The 22,755-nt window shown below is 38.5% G+C and overlaps 1 protein-coding gene across 1 annotated transcript; it reads left to right on the plus strand.

Moving 5' to 3' along the window:
- Positions 934-4,359, plus strand: LOC8076904 (hemolysin A). Its single transcript, XM_021460837.1, has 9 exons — positions 934-1,134; positions 1,279-1,409; positions 2,039-2,118; positions 2,454-2,556; positions 2,671-2,827; positions 2,942-3,070; positions 3,352-3,438; positions 3,549-3,593; positions 3,886-4,359. Exons 1-9 carry the CDS (start codon positions 967-969, stop codon positions 4,054-4,056), a joined length of 1,071 nt encoding a protein of 356 aa, XP_021316512.1. The 5' UTR covers positions 934-966; the 3' UTR covers positions 4,057-4,359.

Here is a 22,755-nt window from a genome sequence, read left to right on the forward strand (position 1 = left end):
TCACTAAATGCCACATAATCCTAATTAATTTTGAACTTATTAATATAGCTATCTATATCAAGTTCCACTAAATACAATTATTATTGACTTGTAAAAAAAATACAATTATTAGTTTCAATTATAAGAAAAAAATACGTGGTATATATCCGCAATCCACACAACAATGCGCCCGGACATCTTGAGCAACTCCAACAGTTTGCTAAAACTCATTTGCTATAGTTTTGCCAAGTCTCAAAATCAAATGCCAAGTAAAAAAAAATCTTCTCCAATAGTTTACTATTTGGGCTTGGCAAAAGAACTTGGCATCCTAAGATTTTTGCCAAAATCACAAAACTAAGACTCCAACAAGTTGGCAAAACTAGTTGACAAATTGGAATACTTGTGTTGCCAAGCGACGGAGGACTTGACATATTTGCCAAGTGAAGGGAGAATTTGGCCAAGCTCACAAAATTGACAAGTAGTTTTGCCAATTTGTTGGAGGCAGTTGCTCTAAGAGCACTCTCAGTGCAGAAACTATCGTGGTTTCTATAGACAGCCACCTAAACATTTTGTTGATGTGGCAAGAGAGTTATTGAAGAGAGAGAGCAAAAATCATAAAACTGGGTCAAAGTTAGAAACCATGTCTACACAAAATCCAAGATATGAAGTGATATAATTGGTTGAGAATAGGGAGAGAATAAATGTGATTGGATAAAAAAAATTCTATAGAAACTATCGATTGAGACCATAGTTTTTCTATATAGTGTCTATAAAAATTAATATGTATAGAAACTACATATAGTTTCGGGAGTTGCCCTAAAAGTTTCGTAACACGTCAATCTGATGCCGTTTATTTTTGAACAAAATCTTAAATACGACAAGTATACTTCTACATCTGCACTTCAAGATTTGACCTATTTGTAAAAAGGTTTATGAAAATGGTAAAATTGGAAAAGCTCCACCCTGCCCTGCCGGAACAGGAACAGGATGCAGTCGCCACTTCTCAGCCTTTTGTTCTGCCGCGCACCCAGCTTGAGCGCGCGCTGTCTCTCTCGTGCGGCAACTCGGCGTCCGCCGACGCCCTGCCCAGCCCTTCGTCGGTCGCTTCCCAGCCCTTCGTCGCGTCCTTGGCCGGCGACGAGCACGCACCACCAGGTATGCGCATCCTCTCTTCAGTTCCTGCTGTGCGAAAACCGAACCCTAACTTAAGCTATTTATATCCGGATCTGTTCAAACTACAAGTGTTTACATGCCTACTAACTTCGAATCTTTTTTTGCTAAACTTATTGGGTTTGCCAGTGTACCACCATGCCCTTTACTGGGTCCGTCCCTGGTTTCATAGTTAGGCTGGTTGGGGTTCGGCCAAGCTGCTGTCCTCCTTCCCGTGCATTTGCGGCTGTCAGAGCTCAAAAGATTCAGCTTCCCAAGAAGTAAGTGTGCTGAAAAATTCTGATACATATACTTGCTCTCTTCCTGATTTGCGCACATGCATGTAATTGAGCGCTGTACTGTATGGCTATTCTCAAATCAATGTATCCGGTAAAATGGAAGTGTATGTAGTGACTGGTGTTTTAGATAAGATGTGGATTTGTATGCCGGTCATTTGGACCATAATCCGTAGAACAGAATTTATCAAATTCTATTGTCACATAGCACATACTCCGTACACCATTGTAATTGTGATGGCATTGTGTGGCTTGTGTCACATAGTAGAATTGTGCTGGCAGTGCATTTGAAAAGTTGAATAAGCTTGCCATTGTGGTGACAGTTACTGGTGATAAACTCAACGGTGTTTATTTAGGCTCATAATATATGAGAATGTGTGGTCCTAGATAGTTATTGTTACCTTTGTTTTGTTTAATTGTTAACTTTTTGTTTGATCTAACCTTACTAGTATCTACTTAGTCAAAAGTAGTTGTTCCTCTTTTGGAGAAAAAGACAGTTGCAATTAGAAGAGGCGAATAAAAAAAGTGCTAAACGCCTACAGTATGCCTTTCTTTTGTTGAGATTATGTTATTTGAGTAATATTATTTCTCAATTTCATTTACTTCTAACATAGAAAAAGGCGATTGGATGAAGTGTGCTTAGAAAGGTTTCAACAATACAGTAGAACATACATCCAGTCATGGATTCTTCAAGGTTAGTTCATTCTTTTGATGATTCTGTGCATTTTGATCCTTGTGCTTCTGGAAGTGGTCAATATACAAACAAGTAGCCCAGCATTCCCTGTGTTCTTCCAATGTTTTTTGTTCTGCTTGCTCCTTAGTACCTGAGCAAATTATTTTAAGTTTGTTTAAAATCCTTATTTTTTATAAAAGTCACCTTCAAACATGTCTCTATTGGTAGTGTATAGATTGCTTAGATTTGTTCTGTTAATTGGTTGTTCGAAAAAAAACCGCATGACATCCCTACTATGGTAGGAAATTTCTGGTATCATTTAGATTTTTGTTTATTGAACCTTTATGTGTCTGTAGGTAAAGTCATTGTGGATGGAAGAGTTGTGAATAAAGCTGGAACACAAGTATCTGACAAGTCTGTCATCGAAATCAAGGCTGAAATCCCAAAATATGTATGTAGGTGATGCTCTAATTAATTAGCTTGAAGTTTTTGGTGATTTACAATATACAAAGTTACTCCTTTCTGAAGCTGACAATCGTCATCTCTCTTTTTTTAAAATAAAATAAAATGCAGAGCAGGACATAAGCTTGAGGCAGCTATCAAAGGATTTGATATTGATTGTGAGGGAAAGATAGCCCTTGATTCAGGATTATCTACAGGTGGCTTTACTGACTGCTTACTTCAGCATGGAGCATCACATGTTTATGGTGTAGATGTTGGCTATGGACAGGTTTCTTTACTTCTTTGATGTTATCGAAGTCCTACCACTTTATCTGTCAGCTGCAGCTAGTTGCTACGCATCTGCAGTAATATGACTCAAACCTCAATGTGTCCTCCATTTCAGGTGGCTGAAAAAATTCGCACACATGAACGTGTTTCAGTGATCGAACGCACAAATTTAAGATATCTATCTCAACTGCCAGAACCGGTTGATTTGGTGACACTGGACCTATCATTTATCTCCATTCTCTTGGTATAATTTAATATCCACTTTATTATTATCCATATTTAGTCGTCAGAAGATTATCTATACGTTTAACTTTTTCTAACAAAAAACATATCATATTCACTTTTTCTAACAAACTTTCAGAGGTTATTAGCATAGATCAGCTTCACTGAAACTGGAATAGACTAGAAATCATGCATCGGGAAAATGAATTGATTTGTCCCATGTGAATATGTGTTTATTTCATTTGTATTTAGGTCATGCCTTATATTACATTAGCATGGACTTATGTTATCTGTGAAATCTAGGTCATGCCTGCTGTTATCAAAGTAATGAAGCCGGATTCTATATTGATAACACTTATCAAGCCTCAATTTGAAGCACGTAGATCACAGGTAAGATTGAAGGGAGAGAGTGGTTCTTCCCAGCTGGAGTTCGGGCTACTTGTTATATGTACATTAATAGAGATAGCCTAATCAAATAAATCTTGTTTGATCTTGCTCAGGTAGGAGGTGGAGGGATTGTTCGAGATCCTCTGGTTCATAAAGAGGTAGCAGTTCTGCTTTGCTTTCAACCTTGTTCCTATAGTAATGCCATTAAGCTCTTTGTAAAATAAATGTTATTTCTCAATATTTTGTATTCTGACTACAAATATTTACTGGAAAATGAATGATAATTTGTTGTGTACATAAAATAAAAATAATTGATCAGGATCTTCGATTATCCTGATCAAGGGTGCGATATTTGTGATGTGAGCTGTATTGTCTGCTTTTACTTGAAATATTTGTTTTCTCATTGAATTGTGACCTGGGAATCACCCTATTTTGATCCATTCACTCCAGGTACTGGATAGAATAATTTCAGGCGTGGAAGAATTTGGATTCTGCAATAAGGGTTGGATCGAATCTCCTATAAAGGGTGCAGAAGGGAATAAGGAGTTCCTTGCTTGCTTTCACAGGATCCCAATATCAGAATCACAGCCAGATGTAGAGGCAAAGGAACCTGTAACATAGGATGTTATCAGAAATTACTCAAATAAGCATGGTTATCAATCAGAACAGCAAGTGATGTCGATACAGTTCTGATATTTTTAGTTGTGAGATAAAATTTGTCCAGCTTAGTCCAGTTCTGATACTAGAGATACAAAATTTTGAAACACATCCTGAAGTTTCAGAGGTACGCTTGTTGTTCCCCAGGAGAGCAAGAACAAACACACAAAATAGTCAGCCTTTTGTTCATCGTAGAGTACTGTAACCAGATTGTGACATAAATTTACTGCTCCGTTGCCTACTAAACACTGAATCATGCAGTTTTTACTTAGGCCTTGTTTAGTTGGGTGGGCGTTTTTTTTTGTACTGTAGCACTTTCGTTTGTATTTGATAATTATTGTCCAAACATGGACAAACTAGGCAGATTCGTCTCGTGATTTATAGGTAAACTGTGTAAATAGTTTTTATTTTTGTCTATATTTAATGCTTCATGCATGTGCCGTAAGATTTGATGTGACAGAGAATCTTAAAAAGTTTTTTGGGTTTTGGAGGAAACTAATCAAGGCCTTAATGTGTAAAGATGCATGAAATGTGCTCTTTTCCAGCAAATTTTGCTTGAGTTGCATACGTGCATTATGTGCCCTTGCTTATTCTGGTACTCTGAATATCTGGTCACCTGAGCCAACAAAAAGAACATACCCATATACACAACTGATCACTAAGGCCAGCCAAATCGTTGTACACTTCCGCTTGAATTTAGGCCTTTTTAGTTCCGAAAATTTTTTAGATTTCGATACTGTAACATTTTTATTTTTATTTGACAAACATTGTCTAATCATGGACTAACTAGGCTCAAAAGATTTATCTCGTTATTTACAGATAAACTGTGCAATTAGTTTTTTATTTTTGTCTATATTTAATACTTTATGCATATGTGGCAAGATTCGATATGACAGAATCTTGAAAAGTTTTTGGTTTTTGGGTGAACTAAACAAAGCCTTAGTTGAAAAGTTGCTTTGTTTCATCTATGACGAAGATCTGATATAATGAAAGAGAAACTATATATAAATACAACATATATTGTTTTTCAATTCTCAAGGCATTTTTCTTCATTTCCACTCTAGTTTTGAGAAGAATCGTTATAAGGCCCTGATTGGTTACTCCGGTTAAAATTTAGTCTCTATCATATCGGATGTTTGGACACATGCATAAAATATTAAATATAGACTATTTACGAAACTAAAAAAATATAGTTAGAGAGTAATTTACAAGATGTTTTTTCTAGACCTAATTAGTCTATGATTAGACATTAATTGCTACAACAACACATGTGCTAATGATAGATTAATTAGACTTAATAAATTTATCTCGTGGAGTACTGACGGAATCTGTAATTTGTTTTTTTATTAATATCTGAATACACCATAAACCACCCCATATAACATCCGATGTGACACCTATTAAACTTTAGTCCCAACAATCAAACACATCTAAGTTCATTTCACCAGTTGGCGTGGACAAATATAACAACGTTCAGCAATCAATTTGGAACGTGTTGTACAATTATGAGAAGATGCATTTTTGCAACTTGGAGGGCTAAGATTCCCCCGCATGAACTATTCTATCATTGTAGCCACATACTCCATATTAATATCCTCTGGTCATTAAAAGATGATTCATTGATACCTGGACAGCCAAATTATATTTGCACTAATTTGTCTGTTCCAACGCAAAAAAATTTACAAGTGTTCTAAAGCAATCTAGAAGAGTACATACATATACTTATTTGCATTTTTCTTCTCCCAACGTGAAATCTAGTGGACGTACAACAGCTTAAGGTCGGTGAATAGAAAATTTGGTGGGGTAGGTCGCACGTGTGCCCCTGAAATCTAGCTCTGATAAGATTCCTATTATTGCAGAGAAGGGAAGCAATACCATATAAGCGTGTGGAAGGTTGGCCAGAGAAGAGTTGCATCACCCACTGTTTAATATTTGACTAATCATTCTGATCTATTACTTTATTTTGGAAAGACAACTTGAAAAAGAGGCATCTGAGTATTCTAATGGTGAAGCAGGAGTTGATTGCGCATTTTATATTGGAGTCTTGGGAATTCAGGACACAAATGGAACATCTTGGCAATAAGCATCTGATCATCTTGCCATGCAGATTGAGGGCCTATTTAGATGCGAAAACATTTTGGATTTCGCTACTGTAGCACTTTTGTTTGTTTGTGGTAAATATTGTCTAATCATGGACTAACTAGGATCAAAAGATTTGTCTCACGATTTACACAGTCTGTGCAATTAGTTTTTATTTTCATCTATATTTAATGCTTAATGCATGTGCCGAAAGATTCGATGTGACAGAGAATCTTGAAAACTTTTTGGTTTTTGGGGTGAACTAAACAAGGCCTGACTTTTATTAAGTACATGAGTTTATTTCCTTGGTGTTGACCTTCTGAGACATATAAGGCAAATAAAATGTGGTAGATTCTATTTCCTCGTTCTTAGGTCAACAGCTAAAATAAGAAGCATCCACCTGAAAAAACAAGTTGCCCACTTAGCAAAGGCCGGTTTTTTATTGGCACTGTCCAACTAGGTCCTCGTACATTTGAATGTATCATAGCTGTCGAAACCTAGCTATGCAACATTATCTTTTGCAAAATACTACTCTCTTTATTTTAAATTATAAGATGTTCTTTACTATATATACTAGTATAATGCCTGTGCTAACGCCACGATTTTTTTAGAATGCTATAGTAATTTTTTTTAGAGTTTTAATTTTGGGTGATTGTTTTTAAGTCTATATATATTTTATGAATCATCAGTACATAAAGATATCTTTACATTTTCTCTAACTTTTTAATCAAATATTGGATATCTTTAGGGATGTTGTTGTAGCACTCGTTTGCACGACTCACCAAAATTTCAGCCAAGAACTTCGTCCTTAGTGATCTTGATAGCCGTGAATGACAGATAATATTTTGTCAATATTTAATCGTTCATTGACGCAAATATAGTTGGAGACTGCATGTGCTTACATTATTTATCGGCGGCAATCTTACACCATCCCACAGCTTTATGAAATTGTATACAAGAAAGCCTCCTAAGTTCCTGTACAAGATCAGTTGTTTATTTGGCGTACAAATCTAAAAACTTGAATTCGCTGATCACCGTCTCCCTGCCGTTCGCCAATCAGACCGTTCGTCCGCCGACGGCGCCAACGTCATAGGCAAAAAAAATTCGCACTTGAGGAAGGGATACGTAGATCAACTGGAATTCGCTGATCACCGTCTCCCTGCTGTCCGCCGATTAGACCGTCCATCCGCCGACGGCGCCGGCGTCACAGGCAAAAAAAAATTCGCGCTTGAAGAACACGCACCTGAGGGCGCTCCCCGGCGCGGCGGAGAGGCTGGCGCTGTGCAAGGCCGACCTGCTCGACTACGATGCGCTGCGGTACGTATACATGTAACCTATAGTAGTACTTGAATACGGATATACTAAGATCGATCTATGATCACGGTACATATCACGTACCGTAACCAGGCTGGCCTTTGGAGGAAAAACGTTTTCTCCTATATGTACTCCAGTAGGGACCATATACAACATCTACTGGCTACTGCAGCTATTTATTATTTATTATTAAAAAAAGGATCAACCAAAATCTCAACAAAAATATTTATTACTCCATTAGTAGAATATTTTTGCGACAGAAACTGTCTCCTGCATGCATGCATGCAAAATTCACTCCCTAGAGTTAGATGTGTGTTTTTACTTAGTTATGGTGGAGATTAGTGGGCCGAATTAGTGGGCTGCGATGAGTTTGTTGGGGCGTGAGTTTGTTTGGTCTAACGGTCCAAGAAGTTTTCAATTATAGTGGAGATTTACATATAGTATAGATCTAAATGCATAGCAAAAGTTATGTATTAAAAAAAACCAAAACATCAATTCCGAATGAAAGGAAGTACTCTACTTATTTTTCTCTAATAGCTACCGTAATCTAGTACAGTTTGTTGGACTGCGTTTGCATTATGTCTAAAAAAAATCACGATTTTCCTTTTTAAAAATAATACAACGGTGGCCATTTTGGCCGGCTAAACTTTGTTATTGCAGAAATGGGGGAAACATAAGTAAAAAGCAAGGATTGCTTAATCATGATTATTCCCTCACCCAAAAGTCCATGATGCATTGAGTAAGCTTTGATCAAACGGCGAGGTGCACTGAACTATATATACTCCTGAGTACTGCATCTGGGACGACATTATATTTTCGTCTTTGGAAATGGACGGTTCTTTGCATCGGACGCATAGATATGATATGAGTCATCTGGGAATCGAGAATCCGATGGCGATTCAATGTATTTGCGATGTGATATGATTAATCGCTGATCCATCCTGGACGCACACAGGCAATCGCTGCTCTGACTTTTGTGGCCATGTGGGGGTTTCCCAATCCCATCGAACAAGACAGCACCGAACTATAATTAAAGCACTGCCGAGTGGTAAGGCCTTGTTTAGTTCACCCAAAAAAGAAAAAGTTTGTCACATCGAATCTTGCGGCACATGCATGAAGCATTAAATATAGACGAAAGTAAAAACTAATTACACAGTTTAGCTGAAATCGCGAGACGAATCTTTTAATCCTAGTTAGTCCATAATTGGATAATATTTGTCACAAACAAACGAAATTGCTACAGTATCGAAATCCGAAATCTTTTCGGAACTAAACAAGGCCTAAGTGGATCCTGATCATGGCGTCATGTATTGACGCATGAAGAGTATGGGCCACCATTTTCTAAGTAATAAATAAGGGCATTTTTTGTATGAATTTTGGTGGACTGGCTCCAGTAAACACTGTATGTATCAGGTGAAGCCAGATCTACGAGAATCTATGCCCAAGAGGCCCTAAGCCTCCTGAAGATACGCATACTTTTAGTCTCGGTTAAGGCCTTGTTTACTTCCACTCCAAAACCTAAATTTTTTCAAGATTTCCCGTCACATCGAATCTTTAGACTCATACATAGAGTATTAAATTTTCTCAAAAAAGCATAGAGTATTAAATATAGACGAAAATAAAAACTAATTGCACAGTTTGGTCGGAATTTACGAGACGAATCTTTTGAACCTAGTTAATCTATGATTGAACAATAATTACCATAAACAAACAAAAGTGTTATAGTGTCGCGAAATTTTTTCCTCCACGAACTAAACACGGCCTAAATTTATTTCAGCAACTAAGGTTTTGTTTGGTAGTGTTATGCTTCATCAGTGAAGTAGCTTGAGCTTTTTTTTGGCTTGAGGAAGTAGCTCCACTTGTGTAGCTGAAGTTGTTCTAGAAAAATTTAGTTATTAAAACTTCTCGTAGTAGATAAAAATTATGCACGATGTTTACCAATTTCTTCCTTTTCCTGTGTTACCCCTATGTCTTCTTCCTTTTCTTTCTTTCTCCTTACCTCTGATCCTTTCTTCCTTACCCCTGACCCCACCATGGCATCTCGGTGCCCATGCCCACTCAACCCCTAGTGCACCCACGCCCACACACCCTGGTGTGCCCGTGCTCCCGCAACATCGAGCCCTAGTGCCTTTCGCCTTCACAACTGCGTTCGCACAAAGTAGCCCATGTGTCATTGCTCGCCGACTAGCCCCCACATCTTGTTCATCTCCGGTGCCACCGTCTCACCATCTCATGCCTTGCCTGCTCCAGTGCATCCATACACCTCCATCGTGGTGCCTCCGTCCGCTAGCCCCGTGACATGCCCGCATGAAGGAGGGGTAGCTCTAGAAGCTTCCACGTGCCTGGATAGAGGAGCGAGGAGAAGCCACTATTTACAGCTCTCAATCTTTCATCTAGTTTCATTCAACAGATTTCCTAGGGATTCATCAAAGAAGCGGTTTGACAAGGACATGTTTGGTTGCTACTCGTGAAGCTGCTCGCAGAGCGATACCAAACATCACTTAAAGCTTGGACGCATAGTTTCATACTGAATAATTAATTGAAAAAACAAACTTGCCCGATTAAAAAACTGTGCCTACTCTATTTTCCTAACAAGAGCTCAGCCGGAGCCCGATCAAGAAAGGTCATAAAAACTAGGCCCTATGGTTTGGGTCTCAACGCATGCTTACTTAAGCCTCAATTAAATTTACCCTAGCAACTAAGCTTGCATTGCATGCATAGTTTAATAATGGAAATTTTGGACCTGTTTATATTTAGATAAGCTATAGGGCTAAATTAGCCTAAATTAGTGATGGTTGGCTAGTCATTTGGCTTACAACTAGTTGATTTGACTAACAAAATTTTTTTAACACCAGTTTGACTAACAAATTAGTCCACCTATTAGTCCCATGTAACATGGGGTAGGCTAATTTTTAGCTTACTAATAATTAGATCTTAGTATCAAACAAGCTCCTAATCGACAAAAGAAAATATTCAATTGGTGGCGAAAAGATCGCCCCCAAACTATTTTACTGAAAAGATGTCGACCGTTTGACCAAGCTGTCAGAGGAATTTGGCCCATGCCCCGATTAATTGATAAGGAACTTAATAGGAATGGATCAAAATATTAAAAGATTCAAGAGATACGATATCCGTATTCATTTTAATGTCAATATGAATATCCATATTTGTATTAGATTCCAATATGATTTTTTTTATTTTTCTCTATTTGATTCCACAACGGTATTAAAAAATATGAAATATCTGATATTATATAAAACTTATATCTATGACTAATTAGTAATTTAAATGGTATAAACTTTAATATAACAAATAACATGTATATCTATATCTATATCTATATCTATATCTATATCTATATCTATATCTATATCTATATCTATATCTATATCTATATCTATATCTATATCTATATCTATATCTATATCTATATCTATATCTATATCTATATCTCTTAATAATCCTAAACCCCACTAGACTGCTAGCCATTGTTTCTTGACATGCAAGCAGTCAATCTCTACAATCCACTATCACATACATTTAATTATCGCTATCAATATGTCATGCCATCCACTACAATTAATTTATAATAGTTTATTTCTTCATATAAGTAATATAGTCTAATTTTATTCTAATTTTTTTTAGGGGAAATAGGGATTTCCATTACTCAGACAAAGTAAAATCATCAGCAACTATAGATTGAATACTAATAACATTATAGTTTCATTCTAAACAATATGCGCGGGCTATGTTTGTAGTTTAAACTATTTAAAATTTATCCCTATGGCTAATAGCATCATATTAATTTTATAATTATTAATGATATGTACTGGTTAATCCTAATTAATTTTAACATGAGCAGTCATATTAATTTTACTTTAGTTATTCATATATTGGTGAAATGATTTTTATATATTTTGAACTATTTATTCATAAATTTTATTTATAGTTTTATTGATTTTTGATATATTTAATTATCGAAATATTTTTTGTATATGTTACTTTATTAGTTTTCTTATCTACATGTATTATATAATCATATTCTCTGCATACATATGATTCTATTATGCTAAAACTATCGACAAACAAATAGATATATGTTGTCATCAAAACTTAGTAGATCCCATTTTGACAAAAAATAAGTAGATATCTAAACTTAAATTCAATTTTGAAACATTTATTTTGTTGTATCTGTATTCATATTGAGTTTATATAATAAATAGTTGTATCCATGTTCAGTTGTTTCACTCCGATCTGATAGGAAATCTATCCCTAGTAGAACTAGGCATGAAAATGGTATAGATATTATTTGGCCGTATTCGAGACCAAATCCATCTAGAGGGGTTCAAATATGTCTATATCCGAGTCCGGATCAACATCCTGTACCGTATCCGTATCTGAATATTCAAATCGCATATTTATAGTGTCGACATCCAACTATATATATCCTATCCGACATGGCTGACGTTATTCATATTTGAATCTGAATCCAACTAAAAATACAAAAACAAATGTAATACTAGTGATATATGTTTGTATACGCTGGCCCGACCCTTGGGGAGCGGGAGGGACAGCGGTCTAGGACTTGGATGGCCCCCAGGTATGTATATGTAGTAATAGGTATTGTACAATAGATTAGATGATGTGCCGACTCCGCATTTTCCGTGATCACGCACCGCGAGTCCACAAGACTGCAACCTTCCGCGTTCCTTCATGCCTATCACGTGGGTACGTGACATGAGGGGCGGAGGGGCCTGGCGGCGTGCCGGCGTCTTCCAGCAGAGCGGAGAAGTGAGAAGGCCAAGCCCCAGGTGGCATTCCTCGACCGGTTAATCACCTGATGCCCTGATCTCCATTCTCCAATTCCCTCATCTCCGTTCAGCACTTCGGCTTCACAGCAATCAGCAGTTCCAGCAAGCTCTAGGATGCTGCAAGGTATGAATGTAGATTATTAAATTTAATTACTAATTATTTCTCACGTGATCTTTACTTTATGAAGCTGTAGTTACTAATTATTTCTAAATTTTAACAGTACCATGTCATCAAGAAAACAACCTTCTGGCCACGACAAAAGAATGAAGAAAAACCGTATAGATGCTTTGGTAGAATCACACAGAGGGGTCTTTCATAAATTTCTTAAAAGTAATACAAGCACTTCAAGAGATCCAGATGCATTGGCGATAGTTGCTGTGGAGGAACCAGCTAATGCTAATCTAGAAGATGAGGACCATATGGAAGACAATGTTGACATCGACATGGATGAACATAATGTGAGTGATCATGAGCACACATTTAGTTCAAATGAAACAGAACATACTATTGTTGATGACGATCCAGTATCTATTGATATTTATGATCCAAGAAATTGGGATAAACTTATAACAAAGCAAGAGATACTTTACTTGAGAAGGGGGCTATAAGAGAAGAGAATCTTGAATTCCCTTAGGATGCCAATGATAGATATTTTTTTCTATGCCTATTACTCTAGAAAAATGAGCAATAGAGAGGTTCATGATAGAAAATGGTTAGTATATTCCAAACACTTGGACAGAGCATTTTATTTATGTTGTAAGCTTTTTAATCTAACAAATGCAATAGTTTATTGGGGAATGATTGGTATATAGATTGGAGGCATGTCAATGAGGTTGAGGGAGCATGGAATTAGTGTTGAGCACATTACCAATATGACCTCATGGAATCAATTGAGAATTAGGTTGAAGAAACAACAAACAATTTACAAAGAGTTGCAACAAACAAATCTCAAAAGAGAAAGAGCGCTGAAGGCTAGTTATATTAAGAATAGTTACCATTGTAATTTCTTGGTAAACATAATTTGGCTTTAGAGGATCTAATGAGCAGCTTTACAATGACCAAAATGGGATTTTTTTAGCTTGTTGTGAGATGGTTGCGGAATTTGATCTAGTAATGCAAGACCATCTTGGATGTATTCAAAACAAAGACATTCATCATCATTATCTCAGCTACAAAATTCAGAATGAGTTGATTTCTCTTATGGTCTCTGGTATTATGAATTCTATCATCAAGATTGTTAGAAGAGCTAAATATTTCTTTCTTGATTGTACCCTAGATGTTAGTCACCAAGAACAAATGAGATTATTGGTTCGATGTGTTAACATGGTTGATGGTAAAATTAAAATAGAGGAATACTTTCTTGGTTTCTTGAAGGTAGATGACACATTTGGTCTTGGGCTCTGCAATGTTTTGGTTGATGTCATTAAGTCATTTGGTCTTGATATTGATGACATCAGGGGACAAGGTTATGATAATGGTTCTAATATGAAAGGAAAACGTAAGGGGGTTCAAAATCGACTGCGTGAAATTAATCCAAGAGCCAAATATATGCCATGTGCTTGTCATAGTCTTAATCTTGCTCGTTGTGATAGGGCTAAGTCTTGCACTATAAAGCTGTCACTTTTTATATATATATATATATATATATATATATATATATATATATATATATATATATATATATATTATTTGCTGGTTCTACTAAAAGATGGAAATTTTTGCTTGATTATGTTGATGGTCTAACTGTGAAATCATTATGCAACACACGTTGGAGAGTCAAATTAAAAGTGTTACATCAATTAGATATCAAGCTCCTCAGCTAAGAGCATCTTTACTTGCATTAAGTGAAGATCCTGACATTGGAACTAAGGATAGGAGTGATGCAAAGAATTTATTTGATGTGCTTGGCAGTTTTGAATTTATTTTTGGCATGGCACTCTATTTGTTGTTAATAGTGAGCGAAAATTGCAATCATCATCTATGTGCATTGATTCTACCATACGACAGGTAAAAGGCATAATGGATTACTTTGAGACCTATAGGAATGATGGGTTTGCTTCTAGTATGGTCATTGCTAAAGAAAATCTGAAATGGGTGTTGAGCCATCATTTCATGTAAAGCGCTGTGCTCTTAGAAAGAAACATTTTGATGAGAATAATAGTGACAAAGTCATCTTGCAAGCTTAGAATGATTTTAAAGTTAGTTACTTTCTAGTTATGATTAATATGGCAAAAATATCATTAAAAAGTAGATTTGAACAAGGCATTTAATGAGATATTTGGGTTTTTAATAAGTTCAACAAGCTTGAAGTCCTTGGATGGTCTTGAACTAAATTTGTGTTGCACAACATTGGCAGTAGCTTTCTCAAGTAATGGCTCATCTGGCATTGATTTAAATGATCTAATTTCTAAGCTAAGAGTTCTACAATCCGCTTTGCCAAATAGAGAAATGACAACTATGGAGATTTTTGAGTTTGTTATGGAAGATGATTGTTATCTTAGTACTTCCATTGCTTATCGCATCTTGTTTACTATGCCAGTGATGACATTAGCTGAAAGACGTTTCTCAAAATTAAAATTATTGAAGAACTATTTGAGATCTATAATGTCACAAGAGAGGCTGAATAGATTGGCAACATTATGCATTGAGAAACGATTGTTGGATGAGATTGATATTGAAACTATCATCGATGACTTTGCATAAATGAATGTTAGAAAATTTAAAGGTAATTTAATATGTATACAAATTATTTCATACAAATATTGCTTTTGTATTTGGTTAACTGTTCATCAGCAACATTTTATATATGTATGTGTATATAGTACCAATAGGTAGTACCAGTAGTATTATAGTGTTGATATGAAAAGGTCTAAAATTTTAGGTTCGTTTAGGTAAAAAATACTCAGGACTGGCCCTGTTTATACGATCGGTTAAGGCCTTATTTAGTTAGGGAGGAAAAAAATTTTGGATGTCACATCGGATGTTTCGTAGGATATCAGAAGAAGTGTTTGATACTAATTAAAAAACTAATTAGATAACTCGTTGAAAACTGCGTGACGAATTTATTAAGCCTACTTAATCTATCATTAGCACATGTAGGTTACTGTAGCATTTAAGGCTAATCATGTACTAACTAGGCTTAAAAGATTCGTCTCGTAATTTCTAACTAAACTGTGTAATTAGTTTATTTTTAATCTATGTTTAATACTTCATGCATGCGTAGATTGAAACGGAACTGTAGTACGGAGGTCTTGTCACCTACAGTTTGCACGCTAGCTCCCTATCCATGGGTGCCTCGGCTCGTTGGCAGACAGGCAGCCACAGGCCGTGGCCGTGGCCGTGTCCCCGTGGCGGTGGGTGGTGGGCGCCGTCGTCCCACCAGGCCCGCTAATCGCCGGCAAATCACGCGAGCCACGGGATCGTGCCGCTGCCTGCCTACCAATTCGTACAATACGAGAACGCGGTGACGTCTGACGTCTTCCTGCGGGTGATGGTGATGCGCGGCGTGCCTGACGGGCCACCACCTGGCGCGCTTTCCCGGCAAAGCCCAAGACCATGCATCTGTGCTACTACTGCCTCATCACGAATCACGAATAAAATAATGCCGATGCATTGAACCTGTGTCAACGAGGAGTAGAGAAAACGTTCGATAAGATATGACTAAAAATATTATTTACTAATTTATTATAGGAAAAATATTGTTGGCCTATACAGTTTGCAAGATAAGCGAGAGTACGGTTCCAGCTGTCAGCAAACAAGCAGCGAAAAAGAGCCCAAGAGACATGCGGGCCAAGAAGCCCAGCCCACGACTCATTAGCCCAAATTAGAACAAGCAGTCCAAGCTCAGTTACATCAATGATAGGTATAATGGCCATCGGAACGGACGCATCTAAAGCCGCGAACAGACCTGCCCTTGCTGCACGTATTCAAAAGCCATATCTAACCGATCCAGCCATGTCGCACGCCCTCTCTCAGATACTGTCTCTCGCACTCATCCTTATCCTCTCGTCGCTCACTCCCGCAGTCGTTCCTCACCTCGCTCACTCCCGCAACTAGGACAGACACCGCATAGTCACTGTCATCTCCCCCACCCGCCGGCGCTCCCTCCCTCCCTCCCTGCTCCTGCGACCTCCATGCCACCAAGAGAGAGCGGTGCCTCCCTGCCCACCCGCCGGTTTTCCAATGAGCGGTGCCTCCCTCCTTCCTTGCCTCCCTCCCCTCGCTCTGGTGATCTCCATGACAGCGGAGAGAAGCATGACAGCGGTGGCTTTTGACGAGGTAGGTGGATCCTTTCTAGATCTGAGCCATCTTCTTTGTCCTCCTCTCCTTCTGCTCTAGATCTAAGCCCTCCTCCTCTTCCTCCTTCTCCTCTATTGGATCTGAGCACTGCTCCTCCTCCTCTGGATCTGAGCCCTCTTCTTCGTCGTCGTCCACCTCATCCTCTGAATCTGAGTCTCCTCCTCCTCTGGATCTAAGACACACAACAGTGGGTTGGGATCCTATTTTCTTCTTCCTTCGCCGAGTTCGAAAGTGATGGGCCAGGGCTAGAGCATCCCGCACCTCAAACCCATCCCCTTGCTGTTTTGTATGTTTTTTTGCTGTTTCTCCGTGTTGTAATAGACTTTTGGGATGTTGCAAAAGATAATTTTTAAATGTTGCAATAGGTGTGAATCATGTATTGCAGAAAGAGAGTACTATTGTTGAGATTGTTGTAATAGGGGATTTTCAATTATTTTCAATTATCTTTTACAAATATTGCAACACTGAAAGGTGATTATTGAGCTGTTTCCATCTTTCCATGTTTCATGTTCGTCTTTACCATGTTGCAGTACTACTACATGAGATGTTGTAGTACTGCTGTATGAGATGTTGTGTTAGTTTTTTTATATTGTACCATGCATTGCGCTTTTTGTTTCTGTTGTTGCAGTAGCTTTGATTTGATATTGCAGCAAATAATATTTCTCTAGACATGCTGCAAGCATTTTGATCTGGATGTTGCATGGTATTTTTTGCAAGTGTTTCATCAGCATGTTTCGAGTGTTTCAGCTGTTTCATACTAATGTTGCAAGTGTTTTATCTAGATGTTTCAAAAGTATATGGTGTTGCAGATGTATATTTTATTTGTTTCATCTGTCTTTAGGCGTATGTTGCAAACATTGTATTAAGATGTTTCAAAAGTAGATCGGATGTTGCATTCTTGTCTTTGCTTTTTCTGCTTCCTCACCTTCATCTCGTATCTCTTTCTCCTCCTTTCGGCACTGATTGGGCATCTGTTGCCTCTCTCCCTCTTTTCTGGATGCTGGCTTAGCCACCTTTCTGTGCTGCAGTTGCTGCCAGTGTGCATGCACGTGAGTAGCGGAGGGGGTGCGAGCGAGGACTCTTCGGGTGCAGTCGAGGCAGCATGGGGTGGAGTACAAGTGGTGTGAGCCTGTGTGAACGGAAGCGGGAGAGGGTGCGACCCAGGACTCCCCGGGTGCAGTCGAGGCAGCACGGGGTGGGTCCAAGCGGTGTGAGCCCATGTGGACGGAAGCGGGATGCAGTTGTGCATGGGGAGTTGGAGCATAGGTCTAGGCGTTCGGACGTTCGGGCGCTAGCAGTACTAGAAAAAAAGTTACCCCTATAGTATACTGCATACTTCCTCCGTCCCATAAAAAATACAATTTTAATAGTGAACTTGGACATTATACATGTCCAGGTTTATTGTTAGAATTGAGTTTATTTGTAGGAGGGAGGGAGTAATTACAGCAGTTAGGTTTCTCAAAAAAAAATTGTTACAGCTGTGAGAGGAGAGGAAGCAAAAATAAAAAATTTGATTTGGTACACGCCGAAGTTGGTGTGGTGAGCTATGGCTCAAGTTTACCGGCGGCGACCTTATCCACCGAACCTCATATACTGTAGACATATAGGTTTTTTTTTTCAGTTTCGACAGTTTGTTGACGAAAAAAAATTCTAGTTTTAGAATTTGAAGGCCAGAATTGAGCCAAGAAACAATTCGATGGCTAAAAAAAAGACTTTACTTTTGTCCAAACTTAAAATTCTATAACTATTTGACTGGGTATATAAAAAATTACACCAAGCCTTCAAAATCAAAAATTTCATTATTTCCATCGTAAAATATGACTTTGCAGTGGATTTATGTAACATCCCTGATGTTACGAACACTAAAACTGGATCATGTCATCATAAGCATTGCAAAGCATATTTGTTAAGCACATCATGATGCATCAATTTAAAATAAGTTTAATTTGGTTGATTGTGCTTAGAGAATTAAAGTATGTTTATCTTGTGAAGTGATGCTTGTGATGGTTGTTTAATCCCTAGTTAAGGAGGGTTGTAGGGAGGCAACTAAGAAAAACCCCTAATTTCAATCCTAGTTTTTACCCCCTTTTGTGTAACTTAAAAACTAAGCAAAATTTGGAGATGAGTTCAAAAGCAAAGTTGTAGAGCTTGTCAATATGTACAACTTTGGTGTTTTGAGATTTTGAAGTTTCAGTACAAAATTCAAAGTAATTTTGAAAATACAGATTTCCGGAAATTGTTCCCTTTTCCAATTTGAATCTCCAATTCAAAATCTATTTGGAATCTTGAAAGGTGACCAACATGAAAGTTAAAGAGCTCAACAAGAGGAACAACTTTCATTTTGGGAATTTTTCAAGTTATTGAGAAAGATCAAAAGTAATTTTAGAATTTCTAATCTGCCCCAATTCAAAATTGGAATTTCCTCAATTTGCGATTTGAAATTCAAGTTTTTCCACTTAGAATCAGTTTTGGGCACCAAAATACATTTTGTAGCTTGTAAAATTCTGCACAACTTTTATTTTGGTAGAATTTTGACTGCAGTTCACTTTTTGGTCGAAATTTCGCATAACAGACAAAAAGGGGGATATGGATGGCTACAGTAGCCGATGTGGATCTCGGCGCCCTGTCCAGCGCGGCCGCCGCCCGCGCAGCGCTGCCTGCGTGCATGAGGGCACGCAGCTGCTTGCCTGCCTGTGTCGCCAGGCGACGTGGAGGCACGGCGTCTCCTCCTTTCGCGATAAAAGCCTTTCCACCGGACGACGCGCTCGTTTCTTCTCTCGCACCCGACGCCGACGACCCTGCTGCGCTCCTCCAATTCGCCTTCCTCGCTCCCTTTCCAAACCACTCAAGCACACCAGCAGCTCCGCCCCGAACCCAGCCACCGATTTCGCCCCCGAGCGCAAGCTCTAACCCACCGTAAGCCCTCCACCGAGCCGTTCTTCTCCAAGTCCGACCGAAGCGCCGCCGTGGGTGGTTCACCGTGCCCAGGCCTGCTTCGAGCCTCTCCACTGCCGCTTCTTGATCCGTTGAAGTCACGGTGAATCGCTGATGCTTTTACGCCTTTCAATTCGCTTTCTTATCGCTCGTAGCGGCCGGCGTTTGCTCGGCCGAGGCGGCCGTCCGCCGCGCCCGTGGCATTGAGAGCTAGGCTAGGAGAGAGCAAGTAATTAGGGGGCCCAGAGGTGCGCCATGGAGTGGAAATCGCGACCAGCGAGTCGCGAGGGGCAGAGATGGCGCGTATGGCTCGGTCGCGCCGTTGTTTTGGCCGGCCGAAGCTTGAAGACGAAGCTGACAGCGGGGGCCCGCTGTCAGCGACGCCGTGAGTGGAGGCGAGGGCGCGCAGCGCGCGTTTGGGCCGAGGGCACGTGGGCCGGCCTGCGGGCCGAGTTCCGGGCCGCTCACGATACAGTGGCCTTTCTCTTTTCTTTTTGTGCAAAAATTTTGTTTTATGTTTGATTTTGTGTAATAAATCATGTGCTGATCCAAAAATGATGAAAATATTTGTGTAGGTTCTATAAAATGAGTACAACACAGGAAAAATACTAGATTCTATTTTTTGGTAGTTTGCATGTATTTATAAATTGCCTCTTTTTATTAATAAATAAACCTTCCATGATTTTTAATAATTTATGGGTATATCCAAAAATCATGAAATTTGACATGTGAACTTGTGTTACTGTTATCTAGCTTCATGATTAATTTCAGATCTGTTTAATAAAGTATGATTTGTTTCATAGTAATGGTTATTTAAAAAATAATATATAAAATAAATAGAAAACCTAATCATTTTAGGTTTTGCTTGATCTTTGGGATTGATTGACAACTAGTGGTTACTTAGCATGATATGCTCCTTGGTTATGGATTATTTCATATAAATGATCTTTGTTGTCTGATAGCTACCCAATATTTCTTAATGAAGATGATAAAATTTGCTTAGTAGTAATCTATTCTTTGATAGCTAGATTAGTTTGTTTCTATACCATGAAGGTAAGTTGTACTCAAGGTAGTTATATTTGTTGTTATCATTCAAGAACATGTAACCTGTTTTTATCATGTCATGAGCATCTCTTTGATCATGCATATGCACTTCTACGTGTAGACAACGCTCCAGAGGAATCTGATCCTCAGTGGGTTGCTTCTGAGTTGGTGGATCCATCTGGTTTTTCTGAGTTATCGGACTTCCCTTCCCACCAAGGCAAGCCCCGGACATTAAACCCTATCCTTGTATTTTCATAAAGTTATTTATATCACTTGAGTTAATATGATGCATTAGGTGAATAGGAGTTAAGTGAATCCTATTTGCTGCATTATCTACCTTGATGATTTCAATATTAACCTTGATACTTGTTTTATGAAAATACTTAGTATGCGTAGCGATGCTTAGCCCTGCTTATAGATAGGTTTTTAAATAAGAAAGTTTGAAGGGTTGTTGTGGAATACTTTTATGGTTAATAATGTTTAAACTTGAGACCGGTCGGTGGACTTGCTTTAAGAATGGAGTCTTAAAGTAGTGTCTCCAACTGTGTCGATTAAGGACCGTTCCGTTGGTGGCCTGCTGTGATTGAGACCTTTGAGTACAGCCCACATGCGATGGTAAGCCTTACCTATAGCTATTCCGATACTTGAGAACGGCTAACCGCGTACTGGGAGTGCAGAGATGGCGAGAGTAGCGTGTACCCACCTTACGGATCTGAGATGACCGGGAAACATCTAGATTGGCTGTAGGATGGTGGTGTATTGTGCTCTCGGGTGACGCTGGACCCGTTCTTGTATGGGAGGATCTATAGAAAAGGTTGACATATGCAAGATTAAGTTCTACATATGTCGTGTGGTACTGAATCCCCAGCTGGGTTTAATCGATTCGAATCGCCGTGTTTCCTCGGATATGGAGCCTCAATCCTCACCCCATCATCGTAGTAATAAATGGATCTTTGGTATAAGAAAGAGGTGGTATGCTTATGAAAGTTTGATAATAGTTTTAGTTAGTCATAAATAATGATCTTGAGTTAAAACTGGAAAGTAGGTTTTACTCTTAGTAAGCTTTTATGCAAAAGAAATGTTTTGATCTTGCTAAAGCCTTACTTTGAATCCCTATAGCCTGCATACCTGAGTCTTCACCTCTTTTCTAGTCGGTTAAGTCTTGTTGAGTACTTTTGTACTCAGGGTTTTATAACCCCTGTTGTAGGTGCTGACTTAGATTGCTAATGGAGGTCATGTCGGTGGGCGCGACATGATTTATCCACCTCTTCTACCTTAGAAGCTTCACCTAGGATGCTTCCGCTACTCTACACACCTTTTGGAAATTTAGTTAAGTTTGTACTTCATCATATGTTGTAAATTAAGTTATAAATCTTCCGCACTCTAATGTATGTTATTTTTGTAACAAATGTTGTAATGTTGTGGTAACTCCATGTTGATCCTGTATGAGTTAAAATGTGGATGCTTCAGGGTCCTCCGAGGGCACCCGACAGACTTCTTAAGTCATTTGGAACTCGTGCACGCCGATCAGAAGTCTTTGAGACAATGATGGGTGCATGTGGACCAATTAATTCAGGAGGTTCTGCCACAATTTATTTGTTATTTTTTAATAAATTTACTGAAACTTCAAAGGAATTGTCACTTCTTATTTTATTTACAATCAGGCCAATTCTATTTTATGATATGAAATGAACTACCTAACGAGTACTATATGTAATTTGTGTTTGAAGGAACCTCATTTTAAAGCGTTGGATTGAATTGGCAATGAAGTAGTACGCGTCTGTTCAATTGGTGGAAGCAAGCGAAGCGAGCGACCTCACTTGATAGAGGAGATCTCTAGATGCGCCAAAAAGGTGGCCAGGGGAGACGAACCCTTGAGCAGCAAAAAGAAAAAATTGCGCCTTTCTGACTTTTCCAAAAAGTGGCTTGGAAGAATTAAGACCAAAAGGCAGTTATCGACGAATTTTAGTCACAGTTTTCTTTAAACAATTTTAGTGGCTTATGTAGGACCCGAACAAACTTTGGCCTACGTGTTCTGATGCTGTACACATTTGTTGATTTGTTCAAGTAAATCTTGCGAACGTCAGTTGCTAAGATTTTTTTTTAATTAGTACGTGACGCCCCTCGAAGCTAGCTATCACAAGGGTGAAGCTAGGAATTAAAATGACCGGTTATATTAGC

This window comes from Sorghum bicolor, chromosome 5 (assembly GCF_000003195.3).
Source record: "Sorghum bicolor cultivar BTx623 chromosome 5, Sorghum_bicolor_NCBIv3, whole genome shotgun sequence".
Classification (NCBI taxonomy): Eukaryota; Viridiplantae; Streptophyta; class Magnoliopsida; order Poales; family Poaceae; genus Sorghum; species Sorghum bicolor.

What these genes read in the sequence shown, in the direction of transcription:
- LOC8076904 (XM_021460837.1), top strand. Translation starts at nt 967, where the DNA reads ATGCAGTCGCCACTTCTCAGCCTTTTGTTCTGCCGCGCACCCAGCTTG. An exon ending in CATTTATCTCCATTCTCTTG is followed by an intron (nt 3,071 to 3,351) that starts GTATAATTTAAT and finishes TGTGAAATCTAG; the next exon opens with GTCATGCCTGCTGTTATCAA. An exon ending in ATCCTCTGGTTCATAAAGAG is followed by an intron (nt 3,594 to 3,885) that starts GTAGCAGTTCTG and finishes CATTCACTCCAG; the next exon opens with GTACTGGATAGAATAATTTC.